This window comes from Metopolophium dirhodum, chromosome 4, assembly GCF_019925205.1.
Source record: "Metopolophium dirhodum isolate CAU chromosome 4, ASM1992520v1, whole genome shotgun sequence".
Classification (NCBI taxonomy): domain Eukaryota; kingdom Metazoa; phylum Arthropoda; class Insecta; order Hemiptera; family Aphididae; genus Metopolophium; species Metopolophium dirhodum.
In genome coordinates, this window is record NC_083563.1 from 16,716,455 (window position 1) to 16,733,684 (window position 17,230).

General features: G+C 31.5%; 1 protein-coding gene across 9 annotated transcripts in view; it reads left to right on the forward strand.

Moving 5' to 3' along the window:
• LOC132943966 (multiple PDZ domain protein-like) overlaps positions 1–12,357 on the forward strand; it is a 71,076-nt gene extending 58,719 nt beyond the window's left edge. For 5 of the 9 annotated variants that reach the window (XM_061013145.1, XM_061013149.1, XM_061013146.1 and 2 more), the window contains 8 exons: positions 2,138–2,239; positions 2,507–2,578; positions 2,687–2,813; positions 3,079–3,233; positions 3,484–3,639; positions 4,390–4,569; positions 5,009–5,196; positions 8,776–12,357. In XM_061013145.1, the coding sequence (XP_060869128.1) occupies positions 2,138–2,239; positions 2,507–2,578; positions 2,687–2,813; positions 3,079–3,233; positions 3,484–3,639; positions 4,390–4,569; positions 5,009–5,196; positions 8,776–9,046 (1,251 nt within the window). In that variant the 3' untranslated portion in view covers positions 9,047–12,357. Of the gene's footprint in view, positions 1–2,137; positions 2,240–2,506; positions 2,579–2,686; positions 2,814–3,078; positions 3,234–3,483; positions 3,640–4,389; positions 4,570–5,008; positions 5,197–6,046; positions 6,066–8,775 lie in introns of all 9 variants that reach the window. The other 4 variants (XM_061013153.1, XM_061013152.1, XM_061013151.1 and 1 more) reach the window with 3 other exon arrangements.
• Positions 12,358–17,230: the final 4,873 nt, after the last annotated feature.

Genomic DNA, 17,230 nt, shown 5'->3' on the forward strand with positions numbered 1-17,230 from the left:
TTAAGGGTAATATGTCTATGGCAATGGGTTAAGTAGATTTTGGGCTTTAGGGCTTAGATGATTTGAAAAATTTAGTAATTACTATTGATCTATCGATATAAATAATTTGTTAAATTTGTTATATTTGTTAAATAATTTGCAGAATCAATTTTTCTATGTTTTTATATAATCTTAGAGTAAAATCACCCATTAAAAAAAAAGATGGAAAATAATATTTTATGAGGGAATGACTTATCGGTTTTATATTTTATTGTTGTTTGACTTTGTATTCGACTTTCAAAGTACTCAAAAAATGTTGTAAATTTAAATTATATTTAAATTGATTTGAGACAATATTTAGACAAATCGATGTCATTCCTTCAAAAATATTATCTCTATCTTTTTTGTAATAGGGGATTTTACTCTAAGATTATATAAAAACTTAGAAAAAATGATTCTGCGTTAATGCGTTTTGTCTATGTTGCGCGTGGGCCAGAGAGAGAAAACAAATAGTGCGCTGAAATCCTCTTAACAAATTATTTATATTGATAGATCAATAGTAATTACTAAATTTTTCAAATCATCTAAGCCCCAAAGCCCCAAAAATTACTTTAAAACATAGAAAAAATGATTCTGCGTAAATGCGTTTTGTCTATGTTGCACGTGGGCCAGAGAGAAAAAACAAATAGTGCGCTGACATCCTCTTTAAATTATTAAAATTCTGTCAGGGAAGTATAATGAATAGTACATCAAATATTATATATAGCTTATATTTTTATAAAACCATATTTAAGGATTTATTACCCTTAGTACAAACATTTTAATAACTCAGAAACTACTTATTAGAATTTTCATTTAGATCCATCAAAATGTTCAAGAAAATTACCCTCTAAATAATTTACAGTAAAAATTTCTGGGGAGGTTCTTATATTTCTCCTCAAGTAATACAAAAAATATCAAGAATTTGAAAAAAAAAATCTTTAGGATTAAAGATTTTAAAAATTCTAAAAATCAGAACTTGAATAAATGTAATATTAAGGGGGAAAATGGAGGTGAGCATGTTTAAAAAATCACCCTTTGTAAGTGCTTGATAAATGGTTATTAAATTGTATACAGTTTTAACTTTATACATATTATACATACATTCTTAACAAAAATTGGTTCAGACTGAAGAACCAACTGGTATTTTACAAATTATAACTACGGCTTAAAAATATCAGCATTAAAAAGCATATTAAATAGAATATAAAGATGTACTTACTTCATTCGGTGAATTTTAAAAATTTAAACAACATTTTTTTTTCACTTTTGGAATAAAACAACAAAAATTGTCAACTAGCGTGTTTATCAATAATTTACTTTTTAAAAATATTTAAATAATATAATAGAGCTAAAACTAACATTCTATTATTTCCTGATTATGAAGTACAAATTGTATTATAAAAGATATTATACCTAATTATTAATTATATTGTAATGTTATATCGATTGTTTAGAAAAAGTTGAAGACATTTTGTTTAATCCTTTTCGTTTTGGAGCTAGCCAACTGTGGGCATTGAAATTAAACTATAGCGTGTGATTATAGCATCCCTGAACACTACCCCTTTGACATAAATTAATTGAATTCTCGCGATTTTACCATACTTCTATTCCGATGAATCTGCGTACGTATCTGATATTACCTTATTTATTGAAACGGGAACGATATTTATGTATTTATGTATGCATAAAATAAGTAGGAATATAATATAATACGATGTAGTGTGTAGGTACTTAGTAGTTATAGTACTTACCTCTAGGACGTGTCAGTTATTCAACGATCTTCGTTATCATTGCAATACTGCAGCACTCAAAACGTTTGCCCTCCTGCTAAAACATATAATATGCATAGTAGAATATAATATATAAAGTGTAATCATTGACCGTTATATTTTCGTTGTGCATGCGTTTTATACTATTAAACACGTTTAATGTAATATAATATATTATATGTGTATGACGTCTGACCACTGCTGCGAGTGTTTTAAGTTTGAACATATATTATAGAGTTTTGACACACTTAATAATATAATACCGTATGTAGTATGTATGTCATTCAAAAAAAAAAAAAAAATGCTTACTAAAATAATAGCAATAACGTTTTGTATTTTTATTGCAGAGTCCTCATGGTCTGGGCATAATGATTTTAGAGGGGAAACACGCGGAACTCGGGACGGGTATATTCATATCCGATATACAAGAAGGAAGCCCAGCTGAACAGGTTAATACTATATTATGATGGTTTTTGGGAAAACGCTATGTTATATTTTTGTGCATTTTTCTGCAACATAATACATAGTAATAATAATAATAATAATAATAATAATAATAATAAAATAATGTTATAATATAGTTACACGTCATTTCAGCTGTGCAAATATTTGCCACAAAAAAAATGGGTTTATCTACTACCGACATAATATAATAGTATAATACAATTTATTTTACAAACATTCTTACGCCAAACATGTCTATACTTCCTTTACAGGCTGGTTTGACGGTAGGCGATCTGATTTTGGCTGTGAATAAAGACACACTTCTGGGGAGTACGTACGACGCAGTGAGTAATAAAAATAAGTTATAACAATAACGACACGCATAGTACTATCTAATGTATACATAAAAAATTCAGAACCCGATTTTTCATTGAATAAACGTAATTTTGCAGGCGTCATCATTGCTGAAGAAGACTGAGGGTGTCGTAACGCTAGTGGTATGTAACCCACGTAAAGACGAGGGCGTGACGGCTGCGGACCAGAAGACCGCCGATAAACCTAAACAACCGGAAAAACCGAGTAAGTCTGTGGCTATTCGATCTTCGAAAATATATTTCGTTTTATTTTTTTTTTTTGTCTTGTTTCTGTTACATTAAGCTATATAATATAATTTATTTAATTTTTGCTGCATGATTACCTACGCTCTTGCATATACGTTCGCATGGATCATTGTTATTAATTATTTTTTTCTGTGAGTAACATTTTAAAAATAAACTAATAAAAATAATTGTACAGTTGTACGCGTGTATACGAGTAGTATTAATAAAACCATTTTAAATCTTAGAATCTCAATCACCCGTTTGTTTGGACCACTCAGTCGAACCGCCACCAGATCCTGCGACCGCCCCAATAAAACCAGGTTTTGAATCGACGATCGAAATCAACAAGGACAAAGTCGGCTTGGGTCTCAGCATAGTAGGCGGATCTGATACATTACTGGTAATAATAGCCATTAACTAATAACTAACAATAATAATGATGATTATATACAATAAATACCTATAGGCTATCTGGCTATAAACATATAGCGGCTGTAGGCTATAAATCTATAATATATAAAAACCATTTGCGTGCTTGTGAAACAAATATCCGAGTCGCGTGTTGTCGTGTCACTGCAATCTGCTATAGTATTATGTTTTGCGGTACATTATATTATGTTTTATTTATTATAATATGTGTATGTTATAAGGACGTGGTCATCATTCACGAGGTATATCCAGACGGAGCCGCAGCTAAAGACGGCAGACTCAGGCCCGGGGATCAGTTGGTGGAGGTGAACGGGGAAGACTTTAGGAGCATAACGCATATCAAAGCGTTGGGTGTATTACGGCAAACGCCGGCAAAGGTATACTAGTTATAATAATATTAGATGTGCCCTGAAACATTTCGACACGGCAGATTATAACATGATTCATGGCATCATGCATATTATTTATAAGATTATAAGATTATTAAAAATATACCTATCTATATCTGAAAAATAATTCCTTTAAAACTGAAGCGAAGGAGAACACTCGTTTGCCAGTGTCCCAGTTGCAATTGTTGTGTTTTTGAGAAGAAGGATAAATCGTCTTTACGCCTTTTTTACCGACAATATTTTTGCTAAGAAAAAAATATAACTTTACCAACAATATTCCGATTTTTTTCTTTGTTTATAAGCATTTTAGGTTTAGATAAGATTTAATAAAAGGTAGAAGAGGATATTCTGACAATTGGTGCCGCAATTACTGAACTCTGCAGTTTATCTAAACTTTAAATGCTGCAGTTGTAAAAATGAAATAATATATTTAAATTTACTTTAAATTTATGCAGCCGAATTCTAATAAATGGTACTTGGGAATTTACAATTAAAAACCTAAATATAGTAAGAATTTAGATATCTTTTGAAACCTCAAAAAACCGCATTAAAAGAGAATCGCCTTGGAATTATTATAATGACATGCAAAGACTTTTATTCCGAGACGCACGTCAAACGGTACTAATATGGCAGTATATTATTATAATATTTCATATTTGTACATACTTGCACACAGCCATATGTAGCATTATCTATTTGCTTACATATAACATATTATTTACATTGAATTTCCCAAAGGTGACCATGGTCGTGCTGAGAGACGAGTCGTGCGTTCCAGACGAAAATGGTCGTGTTTCCGCTGACACGACGAATATCACGGACGCGTTCGATGTGGAATTGACAAAAAAGCCCAGCAAAGGTCTAGGACTGAGCATAGTGGGCCGGAAATCCGGTTCGGGAATATTTATATCGGACATTGTAAGTGATATTTCCCGTGTGGTAAACATAACGTAGTGGCGTGGATTTTAAAAGTTCTAAAAAACAAGAATAATAAAATAAAAATAAATGTACGACGCTTATAATATAAACGCTATGTACAAATGCACTAACAATTTCCATAAATGGTTTAATAGTAAAAATAAATTTTTTTATGCACGTGTACATGGAACACGCGAGATTAGAAAACAATAGTCTTATACTCTATAGCATCTCACAAATATTCATTCTGTATTCAATAATATTGTTTAATACACCATGAAGGACGTATAATTGTGACCGTCTTGGTATAATAATAAAATGCGGGAGAATTTCGGATTTCCATTTACCACACCTATTATATACCAACCGGTTACCTAGTACAGTAATACCAGCATAGTGCATGGTTATCTATATATATAGTACTTACGTATTTTTACAGGTGGTCGGTGGTGCGGCCGGCGTTGACGGCCGTCTGATGAAAGGCGATCAGATCTTGGCGGTCAACGGCCAAGACTTGCGGAACGCATCTCAAGAAGAAGCCGCTGCCGTGCTGAAGACGGCGTCGGGCCGAGTCACTTTGAAAATGGGTCGTCTCAAAGCTCGCTCGTCCACGTCTAGTTCGGACAAGTAAGCGTCGATATTAAATATTGTATATTATTATCTATATCAGTGGCGTAACTTTGCAGGTTTCTTGACCTACAGGTAGTGACATTTTTCAGTTCCCTCTTTCCCTTCCCCACCGCGTGTAAGCGCTGGACGGGTATAGGCCCGAAAGGTATGGGAAATGAATAATTCGTTTTTAAGAACTATGCTATATAATATGTAATTAGTTATTACAGTAAAAGGAAAAAGGCGTTACTTATCCGCCCGACGATCAAATTTTTTTTTGGCTTTATCGGGGGAAAAAAATCATATATTTTCATGTATCCAGCTCAAATAGGTATAGATAGTAAAATATTGTACATTACGAGTACCTATACCGATCTCTTTTTCATTTTAAACAATTATACATTATTTGGACAATTTGAAGTTTGACATTTTGTGAAAGTGGTGGGTTATGCCATAAAAACATAATGCTTCTATAAAAAAAATAAACTCTATTTTATACAAAATATATAATAGGATTTGAATCAGTGACTGGTTAACGTTTGGGTCCAGTCGCCACAGTAGGAAAATATCGGCGGTCCTTACTCCCTATATAGCCATAGTTATGCCACTGATATACATGCAATACATATACACACCTACTACCTAGTGTTTATTATTATAAATTATAATATATATGTATATGAGATATGAATGCATATCGCGAACAATGACAAGCGTTGAGCAGTCAAAAGAACTTAAAAACGAAGAACCAAATCCGTCGGAATTATGTCACATTAATAATATAATATATAATAATGTGATACCTATACTGGTCGAGAATCTCAATATAACATTGTTTTTTCATGCTAACCTCCGGAAATACGTGTAGAAAATGATTTTCATATTCTGTAAGTAAAATGCCTTTGTGGAATGTTCACAGTAGAAATAATTACTATATAGTCGTGTGTATAATATGTGTATATTGTTATAGTAGAACTTATATTCCGATGATATTATATACGTGTATAGTAAATTAGTAACGAGTTACGTATAATAATTACGAGCCACTTATCAACTCGTTACTATTATGTAATAGGTATTATTTGCGTGCATTCGTATTGTTGTCGTCTGAGATGATTTTTTATTTGTTTATACTGCATGAATTATGGTCGTTGTGAGTTTTTACAAACTTTTTTTTTTTGTTCTGTGTTTGTTATTATTATTATTGTATATAATATATATTAATATTTTATTACTTACTATATATTTTTATCGCATTGGTGTGGCTAAACGCGTTAACGCGCACAGTTCGGTTAATTGCCAGTTGTGTTTCGGGGCCACGTAGCATATTATAATAAATTAATAACCATGCGAGTCGTAGTTGCTTAATGAGACGGTAGGATAGATCTATTATAATATGCCAATGTGTTGCTGCTGATCACAAATTTGCCGATCGGCCTTGTGTGTGTATATCAGACAATACCTAACTATCCGTTTGTATACCTTTATAATAATATATCATCATCATCATATTGTAATCGACTAGGGGCGGCGGTGTTCTTATATTATTATGGAACCATTATTACTACATACAGTATTAGTTAGGTAGGTACAGGCGCGTCCCCTCCGTAAGTTGTGAGATGTTCTGTTTTTCCTAATAGATTATTTATCTATTAGAAATTTTATAAATGTTGTTAATTGTTAAAAGCGGTAGTCAAAACTTTTTTACCCCCCCCCCCCCCCCCTCTCCATGGAATTGACTTGAGAGTGCCCCTGGGTAGGTAGGTACGTACAGTACTAGGCGTGCCTATTAAGATATGCGAATAATACTGCTGTTGCAGTTGTCGATATAGATAAAGGTATATATAGAGATAAAGGTACACCTATAATATATCAAAAAATTATTATTATTGTGAAATCTCATCGATTTTGCAATGCGCATACCTAATACCTATAGCATCTACAAAGTCGTGTAAAACGCTCCGTTGCAGCCCATGATATAGATTTATTTCAATATAAACACTTCAGCACTTTGCATAAAACTGCAAAGTCGTGTCTCGTCAACTGGTTTTATTAATTAAGAATGTATGCTTAATACGCAAATGGCAAATTGTTGGAGGCGGAGAAAGATGGTCGTGCTTATGTATCAAATGTCAAATATAATCTTATTTTCACACCCTACAATACTACTATATTCTTTCCTTCGACTTTTTTTTTGTTTTTAATATTGACTACCTATATTACACCCATTCAGGTTTATATTATGATATTTTATTACTTGTTTATTTTAGAAAATAACATTTATTTTACTGAATTGTACCTTTATATCTATAATAGTTTCAATAGTTCTAAACACATCTTTAGTTTACGTTTATAATTTGCCATATATATTATATTTTTACATCACTATATAGGTATTTACAATTTGTACGTTTTCAATAACTCCCTTACAATATGGGCTTCAAGGATAGAGTAGGTATATGATATAACATTAGAAATTCAGAACAACGATAATATGATCAAGACAAGCACAAGCGATTATCATCAGACAACGATGACACATAGAACACCTCCGAAGCTCCCCACCTCCCGCACAAAAAAATCTAACTTCCGGCACAATAATATGAAGTGATAAATTACAATTACTATTCATAAATTACAGGAGAGCGGGGCATGATTATTATCATTTCCCTGCAGCTGGTTCCAATGAAATATGGACAAATACATATTAATATATATCAGAATTCACAATATGATATGTCAGTTCTAAACCATTTTTAAACCTCTTTAAGATAACAAGTATAGCCATAGACTCTTACCCCTTTCCAACCAATTTTTAAAATTTTGTTTTGATTTTATTATTTAAAATTTTAATGGGATTTAGTTGTTATCGTGAACTAATTATAATAATCCAGACTCTCAGAAATATTTAGTGGCAATGGAATCAAAAATGTTATTGCTCTGCACGTGGATGTCAATAATTAAATATAATATAGGTACATCAAAGTTCGATTAATTTACTTGAATGAAAACCGGGTGTCATTTCTTTTGATCATAAATCAATTATATTACCTATCTTTAACGAGTTTTTTAATCATCAATAACTATAATGTTGACGTCCACAAAAAAATAATTTGGGTGTTTCCGCGTTTCATATTAATACCTATGATAAATGTAGAATTCAAATTAAAACAATTTTCATTATTACTCATAAATGCATTAAAAAATTGAATTTTAATTTTAAATATCTACAATAATTTCAACTTTAAACAGCGATTGCATAAGTCATCGAGTATTTTAAATTATTTTTAAACAATTATTCATGAGTTATTGGGAGGAATAAAATGAGAGCCTACTCCGTGGACCACCGAGTAGCCGTATGCGGTCCCCCTTACTTGGGTTTAAAAACCTGCAGTTATAAGCACATAGGTGTACTCAACATAATATGTCGATCGACTTACCTTTTAAAATATAATATAACATTATTTACCTATCGATTAGGTACCATATACTAATATCATGGTAATTGGTATTTGACGACGCAATAATATTATTACATATATCGACTATAATTAATGTAGTGTTTTTGTATTTTTTTTCGTTATTATGATCAAACAGCGACTCGGCGGCGTCAATGGCAGAAACGCGCACCGTGACGATGGTTCGTAGGATGGACGGGTTCGGGTTCAGCATCGTCGGCGGTCACGACCATCTGCCGATTTACGTCAAGACGGTGTTCCCTGACAGCGCGGCCGACTCGAGCGGGCTGTGCCGCGGCGACAGGATTTTGGCTGTCGGTGGCGTGCCGGTGGACGGCATGGAACACGATCAGGTGGTCGCTTTGCTCAACGAAGCGGTCGCGTCCGTCACGCTCACCCTACAGTCGTAGCCTTCCGTGGAGGATAGGACGTTTTGAGTACCTCACCTACCTTAGTATTATAAGTTATAACTAATAAATTGTAAGCGACACCACCGCACTGTTTGTATACGCGGGGAGATCCATTTAGCGTTGGACACTTTTCATTATTTCAGGTAACACTAACATTTACAAAATTATAATTTATTAATCGTTACAAAACAACATTTCTGGAAAAATTATGATTTTACTCTTGAATATCAACATACATTTTAAATTTCATATTTCGAAACAGAATATTATTTGGAGTATTTCGATTTATAAGAATAGAGTTTTGGACAATTCATTTATAAGTAGGTATTATAAGTACTTAAACTTTAAAGTATGGATGAGCAGAGTAGTGGACTAACATTTTGCCGACTACCAGGAGTAGGTACCAACTTACTCTGCTCAAATAAACTTGAAATACTTACCTCATAATCTTCATGTTTAAAATTCCATTTTTATAATAGGTATATATTGAAAATAATATTTTCAAAAGCATTAATAGTTTTAGAAATAATGAGTGTCTTACGTTAAACGGATCACATGGTATAATATATAATAGGTAGATACATATTGTACTCACGTCATTGTACCGCTCTACCTATCTACACCCTCTCACAATCCCTCAACAACGATAAAAATATAAAATGCAATGCGTGTATACCCACGGATTTTAAACGAAGGTAGTAAATAATAATAATAACATCACAGTATTAAAGTTTGGTGCAAGAGATAATTAAATGATATTAATATATTATTATTATAATAATCCGGGTTTCGGATTCGATCTATATATTATATTCGAACACGTACCCTGACTTTTGACATTTTTCTCGGGACGAGATCGCCAAAATGGACTGTCAAAAGACAAATATAGTATGACAACTGCTACAGACACATGTGCATATCGTATATCCTATAATGATATTATGAGTTATGTTCACACTGCATAATAAGCTAAGTCCAAAAAATGGCTGGTCGGTCGTTTAAATCTCGAAACAGATTTTTCGGACAATTCAGGCTGGTCGGCGTATAATCCGGATTGAACTGTGTACTGTATTTATTTCAATCCGGATCAGCAGGCTGGTATAGTGGTATGATTCGCACTAGACATTTGAACACCGTTACCAGCAGTTAAGGCTTTCTGCATTGCTTTAATGATGCTGGGGATGAATGGGGGGGGGGGGGGGGGGCACTGAGCTGCATCGTGTTTCGACCTGCGCGTTTCTTCCTGTCACGTTCTGTAAATATAGATATACACAAGTACACAACCATAATCCCATGTATTTTATTATGTAAACGTAGCAGTGAACACGGAGTTCACCGAAATATTTTCAATATATTATTATAATTTATTGGGTAGATACCTGCCTGGAAAACGACCCCACGCTCGTGACAGGTTTATTTTGATTTTTTGTAATTTACATTTACCCCTATTATACATGTACATACGTCGCATATCCTTACTTATATGTGTAACAGAAAGAACTGATACATTTAAACTAGGTAGTTACCCAACTTGCCGTGTAAAAAAATGATTATCGAAAGACAAACATTTTGATATAAAGTTAGTGTTAATGACATTAATTGTCAGTTGTTTCTGTTACACTCGCGTACATCCACAAACGTCAAATAAATTAAGTTGATAAAGAAAAACAACGGAAAAGTAGTTTTCCTTCTAGGAATTTTGAAAATATGTGGTAACTTTATGGTTTTTTCGAACCTCTTAAGGGGACTTTACAGTGACATTTGTTGTATCTGTCTTACAAGTGCGTAACATATCAACTTTTACGCTCAGCAGAACACATTTATCTCCATTATATTAAAAATTAGAGTGAATTGAGCTCTTATAAAATGTAAAGATAAGACTATTACCTATACAATGATTTAAGCTTTTTATTGTATTTTAATTTCAAAGCAAGTTCTGTGTATTTTAAAATTGTAAACTGTTTGTACATCTTAAAATACTCATAACTCGCTTTAAAATTAAAATATAATAAAAAAGCCTATGTCATTATCTAGATTATAACCTTACCTTTAAATTTTATAAGAGGTCAATTCACTCTTATTTTTAAACTAACGGAGATAAACATGTTCTTCTGAGCGTAAAATTTGCTATGTTACGCACTTATAAGACGGATACAACAAATGTCACTGTAACGTCCTTTTAACGAACGCGAAATATTCCCGATGCTCTCGTCGATGATTTTAAATTTTAATATACATAACTATTATTATTATATGAAAACTTCTGTTTTTTTTTCGTAGGCGTTTTTAAATGTATTGTGCCTATACCTACCTATTACATACGTATCGTATTCTTTTTGTTCTTGTCATATTGTATAGCATCTAATTCGGCGCACCTATTATAATATATATATATAATAGTGCTCGAATTAGATAACAATTAGAAGGGGGATGGTGATGTATAAAAAAAAATTTGCATATCTATCTGAATATTTATATGTCTTATCGATTAGGATATAATTATCAGAAGTACGCATAAATATTTTATTTATATAATATTATAAATTATGAGGGACTCCCATCCACCCTAAACGAGCACTTATATATTATACAATTATTATATAGTCAGCTAGATTTCATTCGACGGTGTTAATAGTCAAATACCTAAATAATTTAGTAATAATAATATAATAATCATAATAATATTATGTACCTAGTATATTGTATATGTAGGCTTTACACTTGCACAATACAAAACATTACATTACATTATGTCATTATTGAACGTGTTGTAAATTGTTAAATTTTATACGAAACTTGTTATTAACTTCGTTTAGTACATTATATATAAAACATTATTTGTCTTTTGTGATAATAGAATTAAGACTGAACATAAATTAATTATTTAAAAATGATAAAAACATTTTTACTAATTTATTTGGTCTCAACCTAATTTAGGTGCACCTTCTGACAGGGTCACGCGTTTCTTGCATAAACTTTGTAGAATAATAATATTATATAATATATATTATATTATAAAGGCACTTTAAACATTTTTATTAAAATCAACTCAAAATCTGTGTGCCAATTATTATTATTATTATTATTATATTATATTCAATTTGTTATGAAATTAGATATAAAACTAACTTTGCATTCATTTTGTTGTAGCTAAATGGCTTGTATTAAAACTTGTTATCGTCGTTATCGATACATTTTTTTGGACATTTTATCTAAAAATATTAGTTTATTTCATTAAATTGTATAATGTTGAATATCTAACAAAATTTCTGTCTGAATAAGTAAATAATTAAAATTTAAGAATATTCTATTTGTGTAATTTTTTTTAGGAACCTTATTCAATGGCTAAATGTCATTAGTCATTTGTATTATATACCAGTTGGTGAGTGTAGTTTAGACTAGTCAGTAGTTAAACTACCTCATAATTAGGAAACAATACAATTAAGAACCTCATAGATATCACGCGATACATGTAAATTGAGTGTATCATGACATATGTTAATATCTGTAGATTCATAAAAAGAATTAAGAATGGAATAAAAATATCGAATAATGGAATAAAGATATGAGTCAAATATGGTAAAGCTCATTCAGGAAAATAATTATAATTTATAACTAGTTTTTAACTCTACAAATCATTATAATATTATAATACTAACATTTTACTACTTTTGAACTCATAGAACATTATAGTTTATACATTAATAAACTACGTATAAAAATTCATGTTTACAACTATTATAACCAACTCGTTCAGTGCTCTACATTTTACTTGATTAATGATTAGGTAATAAAGTTTTATATTGCAGTTGCTAAACTGTATAACTGTTGGCGACATTCATGAGTCATAAGCATAACAATTGTAATTAAAAATACAGTACAGCTGCACAGGCCAATATTATGCATTTATATAATATATTTAAAATATAAATTATTGAAATTCAAATAGTGATCAGTTGTAACATAACCTACATTGTAGGTACCTAAATTATGTCGACAATCAAGCTAATCATTAAAAGAAGAAACTTCAACATTGAAAAATCGAGGTATACTACTAAAGTGGGAATTACTTTAAACCAGGGCCTTGCACCTGCATTAATCAGAACCTGTAACACCCTTAAAAACCCTTAAAAAATTAAAAACTCAAAACCCAATTGTATTTAGAATACCATATAAATACTTCAAAAAGTATTAAAATAATTGTATTCGAATACTTTACAAGACTGTCTATAGCTCGAGCTAATGAATCATCTGTGCAAATTAATCTGTACAAAAAACAAATATACCAAAACAATAATTGATGGTAATAAAAATAAAAAATAATATATATAATATATACTAGCAGTCTCGCCCAGGCCAAAGATTTGTATTTTTCTATAAGTATATTTGTACGGGCCGGAGTATATAATAATAATATACGAGTCCGGACACCAAACTCCTTTTTTTTTACGCCACTAACACCTAGGTCTAAAAAATATAAAATGGAGGACTAGCTGGTGTGTAGTGTTGTAATAGCTAGAACAGTAGTGGTCGGGATCGCCTAGCAAATACTGTCGGCTATGTAGTAGTGCTTGTTGTGGATTATGTGTATTCGTGTATTAATATGTGTATGTATGTGGGTGTGTGTACTATAAAACAAATAATAATAAAATGGTAACACGGTTTCTGGTAATAAGTTGCTGTTGTTGTATAATTCACAATAATAATAATAATAATGACACAGATATATAATAAAATCACAGCAACACAATTGTATAAAAATATGATAGTAATAAATAATTAGTGCACGGCTCTTATAGCCAGCAGCATAAATAATATAATAATTAGCGCACGGCTCTTATAGCTAGCAGCATAAATAATATAATAATTAACAAAATAATAATGCACGACCCTTATGGCCTAACAAAATATGTATAAATTGACCATCTATTTAAGCTGTTAGCTCGTGTAGAGGTAAGTATGAAATATAAAAAGAACACGTGGCACTTCTGGCACACGATACTATAATAATTAGAAGATATCTGCGGCCCTTATGGTTCAACAGATTCAATATATTATAAACTAGCTGATCCCGTGCACTTCGTTGCCCGTTAAATGTACCAGCTCTATATGACTCAAAATTTGTTCAATTCGTTATTTAATATTCGGTGTATGGTGTTCAAAATTTATCTTAACTTCTCCGTTACCCGGAATAAAAATTCTGATTCGCAGCAGTATATTATCAGGTAGGCAATCTATCTGCGGTAGATCGTGGACCCCTTGCTGTTTGTACGTAAGTGTATGATTCAACTCTAAAGTATCAAAGTTATACCAAGTTTGTCGAATTCCACCTATGGTGGATTAATATAATCAATTAATACAAAATCCTAACCTAACCTAACCGTACTAATATCAGATGAATAAAAGAAAACCAAATTTAACCATTTTTAAATTAGCCTGTCTTCTTCCCAGAGGTCTAATCTACACAAAAACATTAATCTATATATCTATACTTTAATATATAAAGCTGTATAGTTTGTTTATTTGAACGTGCTAATCTCAGGAACTACTGGTTTGAAATGAAAAATTATTTTCTTGTTGTCCATTCATCGAGGAAGGCTATAGGCTATATCATAACACCACGCTACTACAAATTTATAAAAGCCTGGGGAAGTGCTCAAACAGGAATTTTGAGATTTACGGTGGAAGTGTTTATATAAAGGTCGCTATTGGTTTATAGAAGAATAATTTAAAAAAAATTTTGAGCCAAATCGGACCAGCCGTTCTCGATTGATGAGGTAACGTACATTTTTCACGCTCCATTTTTGTATAAATAGATTATCATTGAATATATTTATTTATTAATTAATAGTAATAATTATACTAAATAATAGTATAATACTATTGATATTATAATCTATAAATATAAAAAAAGTGTACATTCTAAATAAATTTTATAACTCAAGATGCACCAAACCGATTTTGATAAAAATTTCAGTGCATATTAAGATTAATATGTATATGGTTTCTGTGAAGTTTGTACGCTGTGGGATAAGTGGTTCCGGAGTTATGGCCTCTTAAGTGCACACCTGGTGACATGGCCAAAAACAACAACAACGTATATACAATTATTTTTATCTATATATTATATAACCCATAGCAACCATTAAAAAACAAAAATGTCTATCGTAAATCTTAAAATTCCTGTTTGAGCACCTACCGGGAGTGATCACTTCCCTTTTTAAATAAGCCTATGATACTCACAAAGAATGTGGCTTTGTATTGGTGAAAGAATTTTCAAAATCGGTTCAGTAGTTTCGGAGTTTATCCCCAACAAACAATCAAATCTTACCTCTTTATAATATTAGTATAGAAGTATAGATGTATCATGTATAGATAAATAATAATATAATAATAAAAACTCACAGTTTGTGGAGCGCAGTCTAGCTAGCTGGTCCTGTGCTGAAAGATGATATAAAATAATACAAGGCAATGCTACAATAAATTAACAATAATATAATGATAAAAGGTGACGATTCACACACGTAAAATCTGGACAAATATAATAATAATGCCTTTATGGCTCACAATAATAAAGGATGCGGTTGTGCCGATACGGCGACATATACTCGACGATTAACGCACACTCAGTAAAAAATAATAAATGAGTATTGCCCTTTGGCTCACAATGATAAAGAAAAATAATAAAATAATACAATTATGAATTAATACGTATATAGGCCGAGCCTGGTCACTGTCACGTTAAAAATTATAATATTGACCCTTTACCTTTAGAGTAGTATACAATAAAAAATAGTTGACACACGTCGGTGTTCTCGGTAAGACGTACAAAACAGGACAGATTCACGGCGGCCGTGCTAAATAATATTCGCATAGACGGCGCGGCGGCGTGCGATAACGTTTAATCTACATATTATATAACTCACAAGACACATTCAATACGAAAATAAAACAATACAAATAAGGTGGTATGTGTGTGTGAGACCAGCTGTCTTCAATGACCAGTGATAATTAAACTATAAAAATAATATTGTTGTTATGTTGCGGCGGCAACAATATTTGTACAAAATGTATATGCCATATTTCTTCTAATATTCTAATATTAATGTAACATCACTAATATGTAACCAATTTCAAACATTTAGATAAACAATACAATTTTTTTTCATAAGCTGAATTTTATAATTGATATAAATAATTTAGGTTCAAAGAGTTTCCAAAAATTTTATTTTTCAGGATTGCTGAAAATCATAATCTCTGTGTTCTTTGTGGCGACTTGTTCAATGTATTTAAAGTACATGTTGTAGGTCCATTATATCCTAAACCAAAATAATGTTATAGTCTGTTTGTACTTTCTAAATGTAATTTATTATGGTAATTAAACTTTATTTATGAAAATTACCTAAGCTATCATTAACTTTATGTACCTAGCCATTAATTTTGCAAGATATTGGTAAAACTGTCAGCTTCATCCAAGACAAGACATCTAAGGGTTATCAGAGAAAATCCTTCAGTGTAATATAAAAGATCAACTTACCAACCTGAAGTGGTCACTATGATATCTACAAGGTTAGATGCAAGGCTGCTATCTATAATTATTAAATTGGTATGTTAATATTTAAATTTATGATTTTGTAAATTTTCTGTTACTTAAAATGTTTATAGGTAGGTACTATATTTTAAGATCCTTTCTTTTTCTTTTTCTAGAGTCGTGTTTTTAGATTCCAAAAGAAGCATTTTCAAATTAAACGCGTTTTTAATATAATATGAAAACACTTTGAATACTTGTACATCCAAGTCTTTGGTTGGCAATACAATGAGAGCGCAGAGTTTATGTCTAGAGCATGTCCATAATAACAATAAAATTAAAATAATATAAAAACATAAATCTTTGACCATTCTGAATTAGTTTTGGTTTTGATGAGCACGCCCAACCTGCATTATAGGAAGAACGTAGGAGAGAGTTTTTCAACTGCCAGTCGCTGCTGAAATATACATACGTCTCTGAGCCATCTCTAGTCCTAATGTGTTTGTGTCTTAATTATCCACGGTACTATAGTCGGGGACACGAAAAATGAGCGTTGGCACCCGCGACCCGTTGTTCGTACTTACTCATGTGGCCATTGGTTCTCAACTTTGTACCGTCACGTTGCCGTATATTCACGGGCATGAATAATGAGCGGT